The 19314-nt window shown below is 42.7% G+C and overlaps 1 protein-coding gene across 2 annotated transcripts in view; it reads right to left on the bottom strand.

Moving 5' to 3' along the window:
- Nucleotides 1-19314, bottom strand: part of SPRED2 (sprouty related EVH1 domain containing 2) — a 60679-nt gene that overhangs the window by 11511 nt on the left and 29854 nt on the right. For both annotated transcript variants that reach the window (XM_033055608.1, XM_033055609.2), the window contains exons 2-4: nucleotides 15459-15636; nucleotides 13967-14135; nucleotides 11187-11251 (exon numbers count right to left, since the gene is read on the bottom strand). In XM_033055608.1, coding sequence (XP_032911499.1) covers nucleotides 11187-11251; nucleotides 13967-14135; nucleotides 15459-15636 — 412 coding nt within the window. The remainder of the gene's footprint in view (nucleotides 1-11186; nucleotides 11252-13966; nucleotides 14136-15458; nucleotides 15637-19314) is intronic.

Below are 19314 nucleotides of genomic sequence, written 5' to 3'. Positions count from 1 at the left end.
TCATTGTTTTCTGAAACAAATATCAATATAAAATGCAGAAGACTAGCTATTTTTTTACTGCCACCTTTTCTTATTTTAAGATGTGGTTATAGGTTTTCGTGTCAGAAAGATCCTGGTGGCTGTGCTGGCTGAAGTCAGCAAAGTAGAGGAACATTTACAAGAATTCAGTGCACAAGATCATCTCCATTAAACTCCTGCTAAATCTGACTCTGGCATCATTGGGCAGCTCTACGTGGGCCACAGATGCGGCTTAACAGCTCACTTCAAGAAGTGAAAAGAATATATGAGACTCAGACATGATTAAATGACATGACAAACACTCAGATGTGGTAAGGGGGAAACCTCAGGAAGATTTTCCTGTTTCACTACTTGCCTCATACAGGGCATCAGGCATGTCCGCAAAAGCAAGCATTTGAAGAGATAAAAAGAGAAACTCTGTCTGCAAAAGTCAGAAGAGCACTGAAGTAAGTCAATACCCCATTTTGCTCTGACTCAGACCTAGACCAGAGGCTCTGAGCAGGTCTATTCAGCATTTCCTTCCCTGGATTGCCCTCCCTCTTACTGCACCGCTGGGCTAGAGCACCGCTTTGATGGAAAGTCTTCACATCAGGTACTTGTAAGGGAAAACCTGAATGTTTTAAGGGGGAAAAAAACCTCCAAACCACAAGCTCAGCTTCTGGGGCTGCTCCCCCAGGCAGCACAGCAATCCCACAGTACAGAGGTAAGAGCAGGGTGACTCTGTCTACCCACAAGGTGCTTGTGTCCTTACCCATGTGGAGAGCCTCTCCTAACCAGGACTCCCACGCTTTTTTCTTCATTCCTGCAACTCCTCCATGCTGTGGCCTGACTGGATTTCTCCATGCTGAGACAAGCTACATTGCTTCAACAGAATCTTCTTACTTAAACCTGGGAACCAGTTGATTAAAACCATCTAGGGACAAAGGCTGGCCTTTCCCTTTTGCAGAGGCTCTGTTAATCTGTTTATACCTTGAAAATGACATCCCCTGCTGTGGACTACAGCATTGTTGGATGCTCCAGCATCCAACATTTGTGCTTGTAGCAAAGATTAGCAGAGCCTCCATCTCTAACAGTATTAAACACATTACCACAGCTGTCCTCTGCTAAGGCCAGGACAATGGCCACTAGGGCCTGAACTACTGAGGGGAGGTGATGGCCATTGCTTCTCCCTCGCCCCCCCCACCAGTCCCATTACCTGCGTGGGTGCAGAACCACAGGAATGCAGCCCAAAATCATTTTGCATCAGACCCCTGACCTCAGCTGACCATCCATGTGGTGGCACGGAGGTAGAGAGAGCAGAAGTGGGGGAGGCTGGAAGGGGAGCTCCTAATTTTCAGGTGCTGACAGGGAACTTAGCACATCCAACACTGCCAAAAAGCATTCCTTCTGCAAGATGGGTAAGGATGCTAGGAAATACAGGGAGAATGCTCGTAAGGGGGTGTTAAACAGTGGACAGCTGAGTGCAGCTGGGAACAGGTGGCTCCGTAAAACTCACCATGAATCTCAGTTCTTCTATACAGAAACTTTCAATGAAGGGGGAAGGAAATAATATTAAGGGGGAAGAAAAACACTGAAGAAAATTAAATTAGCCAAGCTAAAAGAACTGATACACCAAAATCATCATTAATGTCTTTGATGCACCTAATCCATCATTAATGTCTTGGCTATGTATGCTGAAGCCTCTAAATGCAGCAGTGCTCCTCCTATATAATACAACAGGTTATAAACAGAGGGAGAAAAAAACTAAGATAAATGCAAACTTCCCACAGCAGACTGATATGGTATTTTAGGAAGTCAGTTAGGGGTCATTTATTCACACAGTTATGAACATTGATGATATTTTAGCTGGAATTTATCACCAAAATAGAATCCAACAGCTGATGCAAACTTTTAAAATACCTTCTTCATATGCACTACAAATATGTCAGGCTCTGCTTAAAAGTGTAATGGTACTTATTTACTTCTGTCTTTCCTTCTCCTTTTGCAGAAAGGGCCAGAGACATATGAAATACTTCCTATAATGATTTCTGATTTAATTTTCACAGAGTATTTGCAAGATACAGGGCAAGCAGACCCTTAACAAAACACACTATAGACAGGTGAGGGAAGGAAACAGGCCTATTTAGTAGATGCAGCTCTTTATAATGCATTTCTGTACTGGGCAGATATCCACTCTGAGCTCCCCAGACTCTTGCATTCTGTTGTTCATCCTTACTTACTGCCAAACACATACCAGGGGGCAGAGAGGACACCACCTTACAATATTTTCAGTCAGAAAGTTGTAGGGTTTCTTTATGGATTTTCTTTTGTTCCTTCTTGCTTTCTTTTTTCTTTCTAGGGGTGGGAGGGGGAATCTGTCAATGTTAAGAAAAATCTTGAAGCCTCATATAAAAGCATGTTTCATTGCTCAGCTTTACCAAACTACTCCTTTTCTTTTCCAAATTCTTCAAATAAAGAAAGCCCAAGTAAACAAACAAACATAACCTCCCCCAGCTCCAATCATTTGAGAGGATCCAAAATTCAAGGACTCACTCCAGGCAGCCTCAACTCTCTTGTTTGTTTTGGGTTTTTCTTTTCTACCTGTTACACAAGAGGACAGATTCAAATCAGATTTGCCAGTGTTTACACAGCAGGTGGGAATTACAGGCTCCTTCATGAAGAGGAGAGCAGCGCACTCATTTGCCCCACAGTTCCCACTCAGCTCTCTTCCCACCACTGCCCAGATGGACGCTCCAGCTCAGCACAAGCAGCCAAATGCTTTCCCCCCTCTCAGTCGTACAGAGAGACCATGGCCAAGCTCTGCTGGCTCGCTCCAGACCTGCATCCCTGCAGTCCCACCGGCACTGCTGGGTTCTGTGCCAGGCAGCCGTTCCCTAATCCTTTCTGCTGCAATACAGGAAGCTGTCAATCATCGCTCCACTCCTGGCCAAGGCTGCCTCCTTCCAACAGAGTTTACACCCTGTGCTGGATCTGCTCTGCCTGTCACCTGCAAAGGCAGTGCCTGGGGCCAGCCAAGACACCCCAAATCCAGCTGTCCCTGGTGCCTCCTGTGAGTGCTCTGGGACAAGGCATTTTGTTCCAACACAGCAGCCATTGAGACTGCAGCTTACAAATATAGCTGAAATACCAACTATCTGCTGAAAGCCACTTCCTCAGGTTGGATATGCAAGTAATGGAAAAGGCCATTTTCTGCCTTTGTTAAGTTTTCAAGCACCCTGAAGCCAAAAGAAAGACCTATACGACTTCAAAGGCTGACTGCATAGCCCATATTAAAGAGGGGATCTATTGGAAAGCTGCAGTCATGTCAACCATGTATTTTCAGGGTAAAAGCAGACATTTGGCCATAATACACCCATATCAACACCATCTCAGCTATCCTGGCATCTCCTTCTTGTCGCAACTGAAGGATGAACTTCACAGGAGAAAACATGAAGGAGGAAAATGCCATAAATCCTAAACCAGACGCAATGGCAAGAACCACCTTACTTGTATCACCAGCACAAGAGAGGTCTTGCAGAAGGCGATGCATCCGGGATCAGGGGTATGCAATGAATTTCAGATGGCACCATGAATATTGGTGGGGTGGCAGAGGTTTTTTGCCTCCTGCTCAGCCCATCAGCTATAGTTTCCCTTGAGCCAGCACTTCTGCTTTTCCAGCCCTACAGTAAGCTGGCTCCAAGGAGCTAAACCACCGGAAAAGTATTCGCTTTCTTTTATAGGGCTAGTTTTTGGTTCAATTCCCTGGGTTGGCTCAACACAGAGTCAGCTGTGCTAGGAAAAGGGGGATGGAGGAGCCAGTCTCTGCTCAGCTGAGGCTAAAGATGCATCAGTCAAGTTGCATCCCCTCAGCTGTGGTTTCATATAGGTGCTAAAATAACTCCTGCAACCCCAAATCCTGCTCCCCCACATCAACTTCACTCTTGGCATGACTGTGCTGCAAAATCAAGGTGGGGGAACTGAGCTGGCTGGAAAATAACTTGTTTTTCACAGGCATCTTGACTCAAATCAGGTCCCCCTTACGTAACTCCAGAGAAATGCCCTGGGAACCATGGCTGAACAAAAGCAAAAGTAAGAAAAAATGTTAAAAAAAAAAAAAAGAGATCCTTTCCCCCTGTTTTACTGTATGTTAAGAAAGGGCAATTTACTCTTGGTTGTATTTTGTTTCTGACACATTTGTGTCTTAAATACACAAATGCATTCAGTCCCAGATGAATTAAAAGGGAACACACTCATAAACAGCTTCACACTTCAACTCATCATATAGTTTAAGTACATTACTACACAGTCAAATTATTTTTTCAGAAGACAAACACGCAGCTAGCTGATTGCAAGTGTGAAATGGTGCTACAATACACTCTGATCACAAATTCACCAGCGAGAAGCTACAGATAGAGAGGTATCTTTGTACAATGAATCCTACAAGCAGGTCTGCTGGTGACCCTTTTTATCTTAAAGGCTCATTCTGCAAGAAAACAAGGCCTTCAGTAACTGAAGATTACTTAAATGACAGCATATCATCATCCAAGCACACGGAAAGGGTAACATGGGTGTTGAGAAAGAGACAAGGAGAGAGTTAGGAGAGAAGGAAATCTCTTTTGATCTGCTGGAGCAAACTGAACAAAATGGAATACTTAACTGGTGCACAAATTACAACAAAAGTTCTGGCAATATGCAGCTATAAGCAAACTTCCACCACAGCAAAATATCATATTTCTGTTTCCTGCAGAATATATCTCAATCCCATTGCACAATCAACTGTGTTTGTATATGGAAATGGTACAGAGCCAAAAAATACACTACAAAAAATGGTCTTGAGAGGAAAAATTGTGACAAGAGAAATTGCTTACCCTCAGCAAAGTAGCTCAACACATCCCAGTCACTGCTATAATTAGCTCCACAAAAACTACACAGTACTGAGTTCTTTAGAATATCTGATAGCAAAGCAGATACTTTCTGTTTAATAATTTGTTCTTCTTATTTGTAATTCACTTAGAGTGAAACAGAACCAAAGCAACTGAAATTCACTCCATTTAGGAATTGTGTTAAAATGCCAATTCCTGATCTGCAGTAAGAAAAGCATAATTTACCTATCAGAGTGACAAAACAGAAAAAAAACCCCTCATGATAAATACAACAAAACAATACACAAATCGCCCAAGACCCTTACTCTCCCGCTTTCTTTTAAAGGAACCAAACAAACCTTCAAACTTCCTATCTCCTCCCCTGAGCTCTTCACTTACATTTTATGAACCTCTTATAGACAAAAGAATAAACAGATTTTATGTTCTGTGTACCTCTACACCACAATAATTTTTATATATCTTTCTGCCCAAATTACAGGTTATGAGTAAGAGTGAGCAAGGGCAATCTATAGGCTGAAGTACGTAGTGATTGCCCCTACATTTCTGAAGGACTTAAGGAAAAGAGCAGCTGCTTTTCCAGATGATACCACTATTTCCGTGACAATAGTGTTAAATATTCAGGGAGTAGAGCATGCTTGTATTGGCAGAAAGAGCAAGAAAATAAATGGGTTAATTTCCAGCATCATTTGAAAGAAACAAGAGATGCTGAAAGAAAGGGAGAAATACAACACTAGAAAATAAACCTGACAGCCAGAGAAAAAACTTTCCACTTGACCTTCCCTACTGAAAAATCTCTTTCAGCATTGGCATCCATTTCCATTGAGTGATGTAAATTTGTGTGGGCAAAGTTAACCCGAAGGCAGGAAAAAAACCCTAAACAGATAAAAAGCAGCTAGCCTTAAAACTGGTGGATACTCAGGACCTTTTCAGGTTTTTGAGGGAAGGATTTGAGCCTGCTGGTTTTTCTGTGTGTGAATTTCTCTCTTCTTGGTAAGCACTTTTTTTTTTTCTTTAAAATCTGAATTAGAATAGCTGTGGTTTACAGCGCAAGCCCAAAACGCAGACATCAGAGGATGTGGCTAGCAGCAATGAACCCTTTGGCTGTTCACACAGAGCACAGCTGGCTGCTGGGCAGGAAGAAGAACAGAAGTACGGCCATCCTGTCACTGTAACAATCCCCCTGTTGGCCTGTTCAGCCTCATAGAGTAAACAAGGTGGATTTCCTCAAGGTGACAACCCCATCATTCCCACAGAGAGCTCTGCGCCTCCAAAATGGATTTTTCCCCTTCTGCTACTCCAGGACAGCATTAAGAAAAAGGAAATTGCAAGCACTTGTGGCTCCTCAATCTCTGAGCACTTCTGACTGAAACACATCTTGCAACACAGTGACTCTATGTGACATCATTTTCCATAGAGGATGGGATGAGAGATGCTCCAGCATCCCACAGAACTTATGAATATATTCCAAAGTATTTGGACTGGGTTTCTACTGTCTACTTTGAAGAAAAAAAAAGCCACAGTTCTTCTTTAAAAGAACCATCTGAATGTGAAATGACCAAGCCAGCAAGAAAAATTAGATTTAGTGTTTATCTAACTAATGTAAATCTTATAAATTTTAATAGTGAGGCTGTAACATGCTTGAGGTCCAGATGGGAGATGAAAGTAGACAAAAGGTTTCAAGGAAAGGCAGCAGGGATAAATCTGGGTTTTTTTAAATTAGGAAAGCAGAAGAGATGCAAATGGGACTGTAATGCAAACATCTGCCCCAATATGCACCATTCTGGTGGAGAAGACGTAATTCTGTCTGTCTCTGAAATGACTGTCAGCAGCATCCAAGGCACATAACAAACTTCCTAACTCACATCCCCAAGCACAGGAATCCATGTTCTGAGAAGAAAAAGGCAAAAGAGGCAGAGAATTGCTTTAAACACACAACTTGATAGTGAAAACATGAGCCTGAAGACTTCTGTTAGAAGCCAGAAAGAAAAGCAGTTGGCAGCAAGATCTGTCCATATCACCTTAGTGAAGCAGGAGAGTATTTTCCTCATCTTGCAATGGGGAACCAAGGTATATAAGCTTTTAGCCAGGAATCAACAAAAGAAGCAATGGATTGAGTGTGTGCACCTTGAAATGCAACTCTGTTGTTCAACCACGCACCTCTAGATCATGTCTGCTGCATCGGCCAAACTCTGCAGGTCTTGTATTGAACAAAAACTAGGATTAAAAAAACCCAATTATTATATAAAATACCCGTGATTTTAACATTCATATCAAGCCTAGTAAGGTTGAGTTTCGCTGTGTTTGCGCTTATATTTCCCTTAAAGCAAAAGGAGACTGCAGTAATTTTAGAGTCACAAACCAGAACAAACAGGGGAGCTGCTGCTCCTCCTGCCAGTGGGTGTCTTTTCTCTAGCACAAAAAAGCAGGCACAAGGCTGCAGATTTATCTGAAAAAACACACAAGTGGTGCTTCAGCTGAACTGGGCATAAGGCTTCAGAACAAACACCTCTGCTTTTTCAGATGGGATGCTAAAAGAGGCCATTTCAGGCACTCTGCAGACTCTGGAAGACATTGACCTTTTTTCCTTGGAATCAATTCACAATTTTCGCTTTGTGGTCATGTGGGATTATTATCTGTAATTGAAAGTAGAAGTGTAGATTAGGGGAAAAAAAATTACACAAGAACTCAATTATATGGCAAATTCCATGGCTGAGGAACTACAGAATACATTCAGTCTGTATTAAACCCTACTTCTGAAATGAATGTTAATTAAAGAAGGCTGAAGATACAGGCTGGATGGATGAAGACAAACAGAACATCTCAGTCTACTGCTGCAACAGTTTCCCCCAGTGGAGACAGAACGGATGGCCAGTCTTACTCAGATTGCATCTCTTGAGAGGACAATTTATTATGTACAAGACAGAAGAAATTTATTTGCTAACATATGGAAAACATTTATGGGCTCTTCAGAGGATCTGAAACTCAAGAAATACAACTACATATTGTTAGAACTCCGAAATTGAGATTTCATTTTAGAAATAGGCATTTTTCAACTTGAGGTTGTGACGTTTAGTTCTATATACTGTTGTTTCCTGCCCGACAGGTATGAATTTCAGAACAGGTTGTTTGCTGTAGGTCTAAGCCACAAGAAAAGTATTAGTTGGCAAAGCCGTGTTTTTGAAGATATAACCCATGCTTCAGAAAGATAGATGGGGAGCATTTGCCATAGGGATGAGGCAGGATATTGCTGCTCAAGTTATCATCTCAGCTCTGCAAGTTACAGTCATGGGAGGAGACAAGACTACTGACAAGTGAATGCTCCCACAGCCACAGCTGCAGATAATTCCAAACCCAAAAAAGTCGTCCACCTTCTGATATAAGAAAATGATCGTCCACTAAGGTATGCAAGGTCATAGCCTGCACGAGAGCTCTACCTCTAGGGCAAACCTTCTCTTCCCCATGGAAGTAACCTGCTGGCTGCCTGGAAGGGCTGCAGACTGGCTGAGGAATAAGCAGAATGAATGATGCACCAGTCTCACACATAAAACTATGCACATCCCACAGAGTCATTACTGGAGCTGACAGAATTGGGGGCTTTATAGAAGCCCCTCTGTCAAGGCATACATGCAATTGGGGGGCGGGGGTTGTTCTAAAGCTGGGAGCATTACGTTGGTGCAAGCATCTGTGCATGATGAAGTCGGGGTGGCTGGTCACAAAGCAGCCTCAGAAATGTGAAGTTTTGGGCTGCTGTGTTTGAACAGATTGAAACATCTTCAAGAAGTGCAGGACCTCGGACCAAATATTTGGGGCAGCAGTGCAGCAGCAATGGCTGAGATTTTCAGAGAGGGTAAATGACTGATTAAATGACTCAATCATGCAGATGCTTTTGAAAATTCTGCTGCACGCAGCTAAGTTTATTCATGCATGTGTGGGAGAGGGGGAGGAATGTGAAGATTTTAATAACTACCTTAGGAAATAAAAAAGAACAAATGTACTTTCTCTTTAAAACAGAGAAAAACCCAACCAAACCCAAAAAAATCCACTGCTGTGGCTGGATAAGAGTTCACAAAAAGCTGTAGAGAAGTTTTGTGTGGAAGGATGACCAAATGGACCATGATACACAAGCCAAAAATACATGCAAAGAAAGAATGGAACAGAAGGGTAAAAATAAAACATTTCACAGCCCTATCAATTTCTTCCAGTTTTAAACTGCTCTATGCTTCAGTATGTTATTTCTGGCTTATGCAGTCTTCATACTTCACCACAACCTGCCAGATAAATAGGAAGTTGAGAGCTTTGAAGAGCTTAAGGACTGCAGGAAAAGGAAAGACTTCATCCCAGAAAAACAAAGACATATTGGGGAAGGAGACGTCCCCAAAGCCTTATTTTTGGAGTATGACAACACATCCGCTCTGATGTGCCATCTCGACAAACAGCACCATTCAAGGTTCCATCACCAGTGAGGTCCCTCCTGTGGTCTCGATCATGAAATCCTGCAGAGAGCACTGCCAGGCAGGACACAACTCGTTCCCCCAGGTCCCAACAAGATGCCAACACCGCTGAGGTTTTCCTCCTTGCTGATGTTATTGAGTAGCCTGATCCTCCTTCTTGGTCAGGCTTCCTACCCATACATGTCTGCATGGCAGGGAGTCACCTGTCACCTCCCCAGGGTCAAGTAGGTGGGAAAAATCTCCTGCAGTTCTGGCTCTTCATTTTCAACGCCGGAGTTTGATTTTGATGCAGCTGGAGCAGGATTCATCCAACTTTTCCAATGCAAAACAACACCTACTTAAAGGCAACAAGTTTTTCCTCCTCGTAAAAATCATTCTTCCAGTTTAAAAATCAACACTCAGCCACAAGATTGATCTTGTGGAGAAATTCAGGAGCACTCCCAGGTGCCTAAACACCAGTCAGTAGGATTTTAGCAAAAATAACACTCTCCTGTTTCTACAGGCCACTCATGACTGCCTAAACATTGAGTATTCCAATGTGCAGCCCAGTGAGAGCTGGCAAACACCGATCCAAGGCACATTTTGGCAGTCATCCGCTTTGTGATGAGCACAGAAGAGCCACATACATCTCAAGAGTGACTGTCCACCCCCAGCAGAGCACAGTTCCTCCAGCCAATTTGGGAACAAAGCAGCATATACTGGTAAAAAGGCTCTGGCTCTCCTGGTGCCTCCCCAGGCTGTCTCTGCCTATAAATCACTTCTGGCAGGTAGCTGGCACGCAGCTGCTAATGATAGTTTTGCTGCAGAGTGCAGGAAGTCACCTTTTAACCCTGCCTGCTGTTGTTTGTCTCCCTGAGCGTGACAAAAGGACAGATGTGGACAACATGCCAGCCGTTAGGAAGATCCGGTCAAAACTCAGCAGGGAATCTGATGTGGTCCCATGCTGGCGAAGCATCACTCTAAAAAAACACCTTTTGGCCTTGGATGCTTCCTGGGACTCATTTTCAAGCAGCTTGATGTTTGTACTGATTTTTTCTTCCTTCACCCTAAAAATCCAGGCAAGTATCCCAAAGACAATTTTGAGTTTGCTGTTGCTGCACTGAGATATCCCGCCTTCTGCCTCCTGCCATCTGGGCCCCATAGGACAAGGAGGGCATTTGTAAACTAAGAAAAAAGTATACAATGTGAACAACTCATTCCCAGCCCATGAAATAGCCCTAATCAGAGTCACATTTTCACCTGACAAGTTTTTTTACTTTTTAAGTTTCCTTTTGAAGTTAGCAGCTTCAGTTTCAGCCAAACTCCCTAATACATTTTAGACAACACCACAAATCAACCTCCAACAGCTCACTGTCCTGTTTAAGTCGCTGCTGCTTAGACAGATGCCATACTACTGTGCCTTCCTCCACCTGAAGAACACCTCTCTGAACTTTCTAGTTCTATGTACAGGTGAAACACCTTTAAAGTTTGCTTGTTTACATCTGTGATTCAAAACCTTATTTCCTTGAGTATGTACCTGAGTAGCAGTCTTGTTGCTAACTACCTGAGTTTGCAGGAAGCTTCTCAAGGACAGAGGGAAGTATTAGCAGGTGTGTGCACCACCTCAGTCTAAGCCAAAAGAAATTCAAGGGAAATTATTTCTTCACTTCTAGCCCCTGACATCACCTGCTCTGACACGCTCTCCAACAGGAGGCCTCACATTCTGTAGAGGATATACTTCCATCAAATAAAACACACCCAGTGTCCAAACATGGTGGCTGAACGCCAACCCTGAGGCATAAAAAGAAAACCCTTTCTAACCTGACCATGTAAACCTGAACATAAAAGAGAAGGCCCTTGGGTGACAAGTACTTACAGTGAAGACATCATCATCGCCGACCTCGGCCTCGTTGTGAAGGGTGGACGAGGAAGTTGTAGATCCTAGAAAAAAATCAAACCAACAGCTTTTTTAAGACATGACATTTCCATGAATTTGGTTTTTTTTTTTTTGAGGCTGTTAAACATTCAGATTCTCACAAGTTTGTACGTTGCAGATGCGTGAAAGAGGGGCTCAAGTTAAGGAAGAACAACCCATCTGCTGGTAGCTGGGTTGGAGAGGTAAAATTTGAAAAAGTGTTTCTTGAAATGCAACTGTACAGCTCCCAATGCTAATTAACAATGATAAAAATAGCAGTTACCATTTCCAATTACAGAAGACTAATTTCTGAAGAATGGCAAAGCTATGTATTAATCAGTGCCCCAGGCTGATTCTCAGCTGTCAAGAAACCACGTAGAAGTTTTTGTTCACTTACTACCTAAATCTGGGGGGGAATAACCTTTAATTTAAAATAAAATGAATCTTACTTTGACAATGAAGAGTTAGATTGGTATTTTTCCTTTAACTTTTGAAGCTGTTATATACTCTAAAGGTCTTCTCTGTTATCACCTACTTCTCAGAGAAAATATGCCCCACATAAACAAAGTATTTGAAAGGAGTTGATATGTGTAAAACCACAGACAAGAGAAAAATACTGGAGTGCAATTTTCACTAGGTACATTAGGCAATTAGGAAAAGCAGGGAAGTATATAAAAAAACTTTCTTTGCCCTGCAGGTGCTCCTGCAGAGCTGCTCCAGGGCCTGGTGAGCACTCACATCACACAACAGCCTTGGGGAAGGGGGCACTCACCACTGCTTGGCTTGACACAAAATTTATGCTACACCTGAACAGGAGTGACTCCTCTCCCTGTATCCAGTTAAGATCCCAGACCCCCTTCCTGGCTGGCTTCATCAAGCCTAAGGCTGCCAAGGAGGGTGGGTGCAGCAAGAGGATTTGTTGGGGGGAGAAGCCTCAGGCCAAAAGTCTATTTTTTTGATGGAAGCTAGACTGAATTATGACCACATCACATCCCTGACCAACACAGTAGAACGGCTTGTACTGCTTTTATTCTGGAAATTTGTTAAAATAACATGTTTTATATAATGCTATTGGCACCAGCCTTGGCTGCTCTCAGTTGCATCATCATGAAGATGCGCAGAGCTAAGTGTGAAAGCCCACTTAAAACACTGAGTAATGTGGAAACATTTGTGCCGTTTGCTACATTAACTTTAAAAATTAAAAAAAGCTGAAGCTCTATGGAGCTGCATAGTGTTCTTGTACCTGTGCCCTAAACTTCTGTTGCTACAGGGGATGAACTATTGGTTAAATATCCACAACAAAGCAGTGATTTCATGAAGTTCTAAATGCACACTTTGCTGTGCTTAATATTACCTGCTGAATTTGATCAAGCATGTGAACAAAAAATGAATGATAAATGAAATCTGCTGCCCAATGCTGTGTGTACATGAGCAAGTTATTGTTTTTCATTCAGAAAGTCTTATTTGGAAGTTAATGAGGAACACGTTAATGGGATAAATATAGATTTCCTGATTTTGAAGTATCTGAGATACAGCAGAACTTGATTTTAAATACCTCCACTATAAAATGGATCAAGAAGAGCAAAACAGAAGTTGCCAAATATTGTCATCTCCAAAATACTACTCAATACAGCTGAGTTATTATCTCCTTGAAACGTTGCACAATCCCATGCCACTTACATAAGACATCACTTTTATGACTCAAAATGCTTCACAATTTTAACAAGAAGAAAGTCTACCTGTAACTTCTTGATGTTAATGGCACAGAAAGAAGCAAATGAACTGAGAACATCCTTCCTCTAACTGATGAGATATTTACCAGTAAGAGTCCTGGGGGATTAATTCTCTCCCAGTATCTACCATGTTCATGTTAAAGCAAGGACAGGCAATCCAGAACATTAGGCTGGTCTTACAGAGCTAATGTCCGCAAAAAGAATAGACATCTACACATACATCTAAGCATCCTCAGTATGGTTTATGTACCATCTGTATATAAAAATATCTTGGTCACACTGGAAGAGAAGGCAAAAGGCTTTGGACTAGCCTAAGTCCCTACATAAAGTAGTACAGTTAAAAAAAAAAATCAAGAAAAAAATGCATTAAGAATCAAATTTCATTAAAATAATTGTGATTGCCTGATTGCAATGAAATGTGAAAAGGAAAAATTTATGACTACTTCAAAGCACAGACAATTCAAACGCATTTTTTACAAAATCAAAAAAACAACACTCCAAAACACAACGAAGTCTTTAAGAACTACCATTCAACTAAGAGGATGCAGACAAAACTAATTACTGCAAAATAAAACCAAAAACAAACCAAAGTTTTATTGAACTCCAGGTAGGAATGAAATCCTGTGATTTAACAAAGACTGAGTAAAATGAGATTTGACTGCAAATAAAGAGCCTGGGTTGTTTGAGTTGCCACCACTAGTGTGAAACCCAAGCCTATCAAAAAAAGCAGTAACAACAAACTTGATGGTAAATAACAGGGAGAAGTCTGGGCAGACAGGACTGAAAAATACTTGACTGAAATACTTATCTCCTCCAAGGGACAAGAAAACTCGATTCTTGAAAGCTGGGGCTTGCTCACTGTAGGTTAAGGGGTCCAGTTGCACTTGGACACATGCACAAGAGACTTCCAAGCCCAAGAAATTATTTTAGACAAACCCCTCTTCCCAGCTCCCTGACTCAAACCCCCTGCCCACTCTTTCAAGGGTGGCAGTATCCACCCCACGCTACCTTCAATGAGGTCCTCGATGGCTTTCCTCACTCCTCTGTCGAAGGCTCGAGCGTCAGCAGGGCTTTGAAAAGTAAGCCCAAACTTTCTGTTGTCAACTTTCCAGTGGTGGAAGGTGGGGTTTGCCTTCGTGTATACCAGGTCCTTCTTCACAAAGCACTCCAGCACCACCTGGGAGGGCGTGAGCCCCAAAAGAGGAGCAAAGTCACTTTTCCCAACCCAAGGACAAAGCCAGCACCATCTCAGGTTGGACCTAAAAAGCAAGCCAAGTCATGCCTCGCATAGGGGAACATCCCTACCAAATTATGACTAATAAACACCAGACACTGTAATTGTTCTCAAAACCATTGCACATTCATCTTTTTCTTGTGCTTTGAGTAGGCGCTTGTTCCCTACCCCAGGAGCATGTTTTGCACCCAGTGTGGCACAGTTTAAGCTAGCAGGGGGTGCTCAGGAGGAAGGAGAACCTTTTCCCTCAATAATTTTGCTCAACAGAAATTTTATCCACCAACAGCAGATTTAGGAAGTGCTGCAACACGCCCCTTACTGTTTTTAAATTGTTCATCCCCAGCCACTCATCCCAAGTTCTGCTGTGCCAAAAATCATCTCTAGAGTGATGTTCAGAGACAACAGGAACGGCTTGCCATGTCTTACTCCACCCCTCAAAACCATAAGCATGTCTCCCAAATAACGTCAAAAAAGCATCCTAAGCGAAACAGCATTGCAAAAGACAATCCATAATTGAAACAGCTTTAAAACACCAGTCTTTTTGAAAGCAAGATAATTTCTGACTCAAATAATGCATTTTTTGAGCATATGGAGGAAGTGCTGTGTTTAATACCTTCACGTATCTTCACGGGAGTGCATTTCAGACGAATCAAATACATAAAAACAAGATAACAAACTATAACATTTCAAGTGGCCCCCGGAAATCAGAAAAAGGCTTTATTAATTTGATTTGTGCAGGGACAGAAGAGAGCTCCTTTTTAGATAAACAGCTACCAGGAGAAACCGAGTGTGTCAATTCATAAGAGACAACTTGTCTTCATATTCTCACTCAGCTTGTTCAAACCTTGAACAGCACGCAGCATAAATAATTCATGGGCCTTTTAAAAGGCTTGCACTGCATTACTCAGTGCAATGTGACTGGTTTCATGGGCTCTTTACACTTCAATTCACTTGTCACTTACCCCCGCACCAGGTCTAAGAAAAAAAAGAAAAAGCCACAGGCCCTCTCATTCAGAGGGGATCTTTGCACGTGGATGTCAAAAATTTACCTGTTCCTTCCAGGTGGCATCACGCCAGCCTAGGTAGCAAAAGATGGCAATTCTAGATGAGGATTAGGTCTGTTTTGTCCAATCCGGTATTATTTACACATGCCTGCTTTTTACATATTAAAAAAAATCCCAACAAACTTGCACAAGAATACAATAGTAATAGATTTGAGTAATTCTCATTATAATAACAGACAAAAGTTGAATTAGGGTCTATTACCAGTTTGTCTTTCTGCCTTTCACCATGGATTAGAAATCCACTTCTTCCATTGCCCTCCGGGTACGTGACCTTGCAGACGCCAACTCTACTGAGACCGCCTCCTTCTTGTGGCAACCATCCCCCACTGGAGTCATCTCGGGTCATAACCACAGCTTTGACTCGCACAATATAGCTGTCACTGCAATGGCAACAAAACAAAAACAGAACCTTTTGTGAGCATCACAGTCGCATCGCAGCAGTTTTTCTTGAGGGTGGTATTTAGACAGTGCTGCGCTGACCCCAACGGAGAGTTTCTCCTGGGATGGAAGTCCACCTCTGTGATGGATGGCCCAGAACACTCCAGCCGCCATAGAAAAGAGACCCACCAAACTTCAAGGAATTAACCTGCCAGGTTTCCAGGTGTCAACACATAGACCAAACAACCCGTGGTCTCTGACACTCTTTGCCTCCTGCCAAGTCAGTGGGGTGACCCAGGCATCACCCCCAAGGCCAACTCCCACACTGGGGCATAAGGTCTCCAAAGTGCTGCATGAACACATGAAGTTCAAATAACCCATGAACAAAGCGTTTCAAGGCTTCTGTGATCAAATTTGTGAAGTGGATTTTGGAAGATGGCACTTAAATTCCTCCACATCTGGGACAGTTTTACAGGGAAAACCCCACAGATGCGGCTCTAGCTAGTACCTCAGATGAAAGGAGATGGGAATCAGCTCAGCTCAGGTCATCAGGATTGTACCATGTCTCTAAAACAGTTTTACCAGCATTTCACAGGGCTTTGAAAGGCAGAGCATCCTAACCTCACAAGAAACTATTCTGGAAGCACCTAAAATCTGAGGATAATCCAGATGCCCAGCACAAATGTCCAGAAGAGCCTCCACAGTGGGACACTCCAGAGACTATCCACAAAGCAGTTGCTCCTTCATCTGCTGGGGACATCACCAGGGTCATCTGGAAGCAGAAAAGCCCCTACAGAACGCAAGTGAAAGCCACACACCTTGTATGGTGCATGCAATAGACTGCAAACTAAAACAGGTTGTCCCCTGCACAGAACTGCTGGGAAACACCAAATCAGCTTTTCTGTCCTCATGCTGACGCTGCACTGGTGTTGCCCATCAGCAGCTGGACATTGATTAACACAGGGATGCTGAGGACAGCGCCAGTGGCTGTGACGCCCTCGCAGGGAGGTCACTGTGCTGTGCCTTGATGGTTGTCAGCTGCAGAGGCACCCAAAGGTGCGCCCAAGGAGCTGCTGCGGGGCACTCAAGCCTGGTAACATTAACAGAGCTGAAAAAAAGGGACATGCAAAGCAAAGTGCCTAGGGACTGTCCATCTCCAGGCCACCAGGTGTAATTCAGGAGAAAAGAACGATCAACAAACAGGGAGCTCCAAGAGGTAGCCTTTCAAAATGACAGGTATCATCCTTTATGGAAAGAAATTCCTCCCTGTATCCAGGTATCTTCCCAGCATCCTGTACAACATGACAAGCAGTAGTAGCTTTCTTCATCCCACACCAGGTAAAACTGTCTCATTTTCAGACTACTTTTGCAGCAGTTCAGGTGCTAACACTTAAATTCCAAGCTTCCCTTTCTCTAACACAACCAGATTTAACATCTAAGCAAGCAGCCTCACACATCCGGAAGGCAGCCTGAGGACAAACCAAGGGAACCAGTGAGCATCTTCGGGGACCAGCTTATCTCTTCTGCAGCTACACCGACCTCACAAAACACATATTGCAATTTTCTCTTCACAGCCTTCATTCTATGGATATGCCAACTTTTTCACTGGACCTACAAAATTACGGCAGTGCACAGATGCTAGAAGTTCATCCCCTGCTGCCCTGAGTACTTTGCACTGGCTGATAAAAAGCTTTCCAATCTGATACATGGCCACAGCTGACACACACAAGGTATTCACAGAACTGAGAAACCATGTTTTTAAGAATATATTTGCTTGAGTCCTTAAAGCAGCTTCCTGGGGCAAATGTACCTATAAATGGATCCAGTTACCTTTTTATTTTTTAATGAAAACCCATTTCTAGATTTTTACAGTGGCAACTTTAATCTCCTGACTTCCTGATACTCAGAAATAAGCAAAATACTTCAGCTAATTTCCTACTGTGCAAAAATGGAGCTGCTTCCATCCAAGACAGTTTTTGTTTGCTTCTCTGTACCTTTCCCACATGGTCTATAAGGATTAGCAATTAGCAGATGAAGTAAAAAGAAAGCCAACTATACATTTCTGTATCTTTCTACTATTGCCCAAGGATCCTTTCTGGACTTATTTTTAGTTCTTTTCTGAAGTCAGAGCTGCTCAATACGACCTTCTCTCCTATCCTCCCACAAAAGTCATCCACAGAAACTGCTGCTTCTCCTTCCATGCTTGAAAATTGCCACTGGCATTATAGCTTTCTGCAGGATTTACCATTGACTTTTATGGCAGCAGTTGGAGCCTCTGGCTGTCCCAAAAGTAATGTTGCCTTCAGTTACTTGGCTGCATAAATTGTTCACTTAAAGGAAAATTAAGCAAGAAGCAGTTACTCAGTACTTTGTGATTCCTGACAGTTATTTACACATTTCCATCACCTCTCAGTGAATTCTCTAGGCTTGTAATTACATTTAAGTATTACAGGATACCTATAATTTAAATTTATGTGCCATGACTATCCCTGTCCATTACAATGACAATTACAATGTGCCCCAATGGTGGGGGGCACAGAGCCACATGGTTTTCCTCTTCATACTGACATCTTTCCATGATTTATAGACCTTACAAACTCTGCCACTACATGATGAGAGAACACCATTTAAACTGTGTTCTTCTCATCCTGAAGACCAACCTCCTTAAATATACTAAGCCAGAAGATCTAGTTTCTGTCCCCCTACCCCTGCAAGATGACCTCTGTTCCCCTATTAAACAAGAGCCTTGTCCAGGAGAAGGGTTCACCTTTGTCAGGACAGGCAGAGCTCTGGTTCCACTACCGTAATTCCTTGGCACACTTTCCTGCACGATCAAAAGTCACCAGTGACGCTGGCCTCCCTGCAGAGCCCCGTCCTCACTACTGCTGTGCTCCACCCACAGGCACGTTTCCCAAAGGACAACCTGTGCCAAGGGACTCGGAAGATAAGAAAAAAAAGATAAAAGGAAAAGAGGTGGTTAAGGGCTCTGAGGGCTCAACATCTTGCTTTAATCACTGGATTAGGACTAAGAAGCTGCATGTCAAATTTTCAAGGCTACATACAGCTTCCTCCAGTCTTCTATGTCTAAATCCTGCCTGCTGTTTCCATCTACAAGCCTAGAATAGGCAATGCTTCTTTCTCTCATGCCAGTGTTGATAAATACTTGGGAGGTACTCAAATATTTCAGTTCCATATAAGGATCTCGCTTCCTTAGTGTAAAAGCTGTTTATTTTCTTTGCTATTTGATTTTACGCGACTGCATCAAGGCTCTGGCTGGTTCCAAGTGTTCCAAATCCTAAGGAGCAAAGAAGTGCTGCAAATCCCATGTGTGTGGCACTGATGAAACCTTGGTGAACTGGAGTAGCAGAACATCTGCATTTTTATCATGGTAACTGCAATTTGACTCTTTCACAAGAAACGGTTAATGAAGTACATGAAAATCTTTGGTCTGTTACAATTAACAAGGAACTGATAGCTAAAAATGAAACAATTAGAGAAAACCCCACAGTAGCCTTAGTTCCCCTTGTTTTATTGGATCCTTGAAACTTTTAAGACTGCTCTAATTGTTGCGTTTATGGTCTATGTGCTATGCATTTCATGCAAACTATTTGTAATTATGCTCTTAAGTGCTATCTTAACCCTACACATTTGTCTTCAACAGCCTTAAAAGCTTGGGAAGA

The sequence above is a fragment of the Catharus ustulatus genome, chromosome 3, assembly GCF_009819885.2.
Source record: "Catharus ustulatus isolate bCatUst1 chromosome 3, bCatUst1.pri.v2, whole genome shotgun sequence".
In the NCBI taxonomy this organism is placed as follows: domain Eukaryota; kingdom Metazoa; phylum Chordata; class Aves; order Passeriformes; family Turdidae; genus Catharus; species Catharus ustulatus.
The sequence above is the reverse complement of the archived record's forward strand: the minus strand, read 5'-3'. Positions and strand labels throughout refer to the sequence as shown.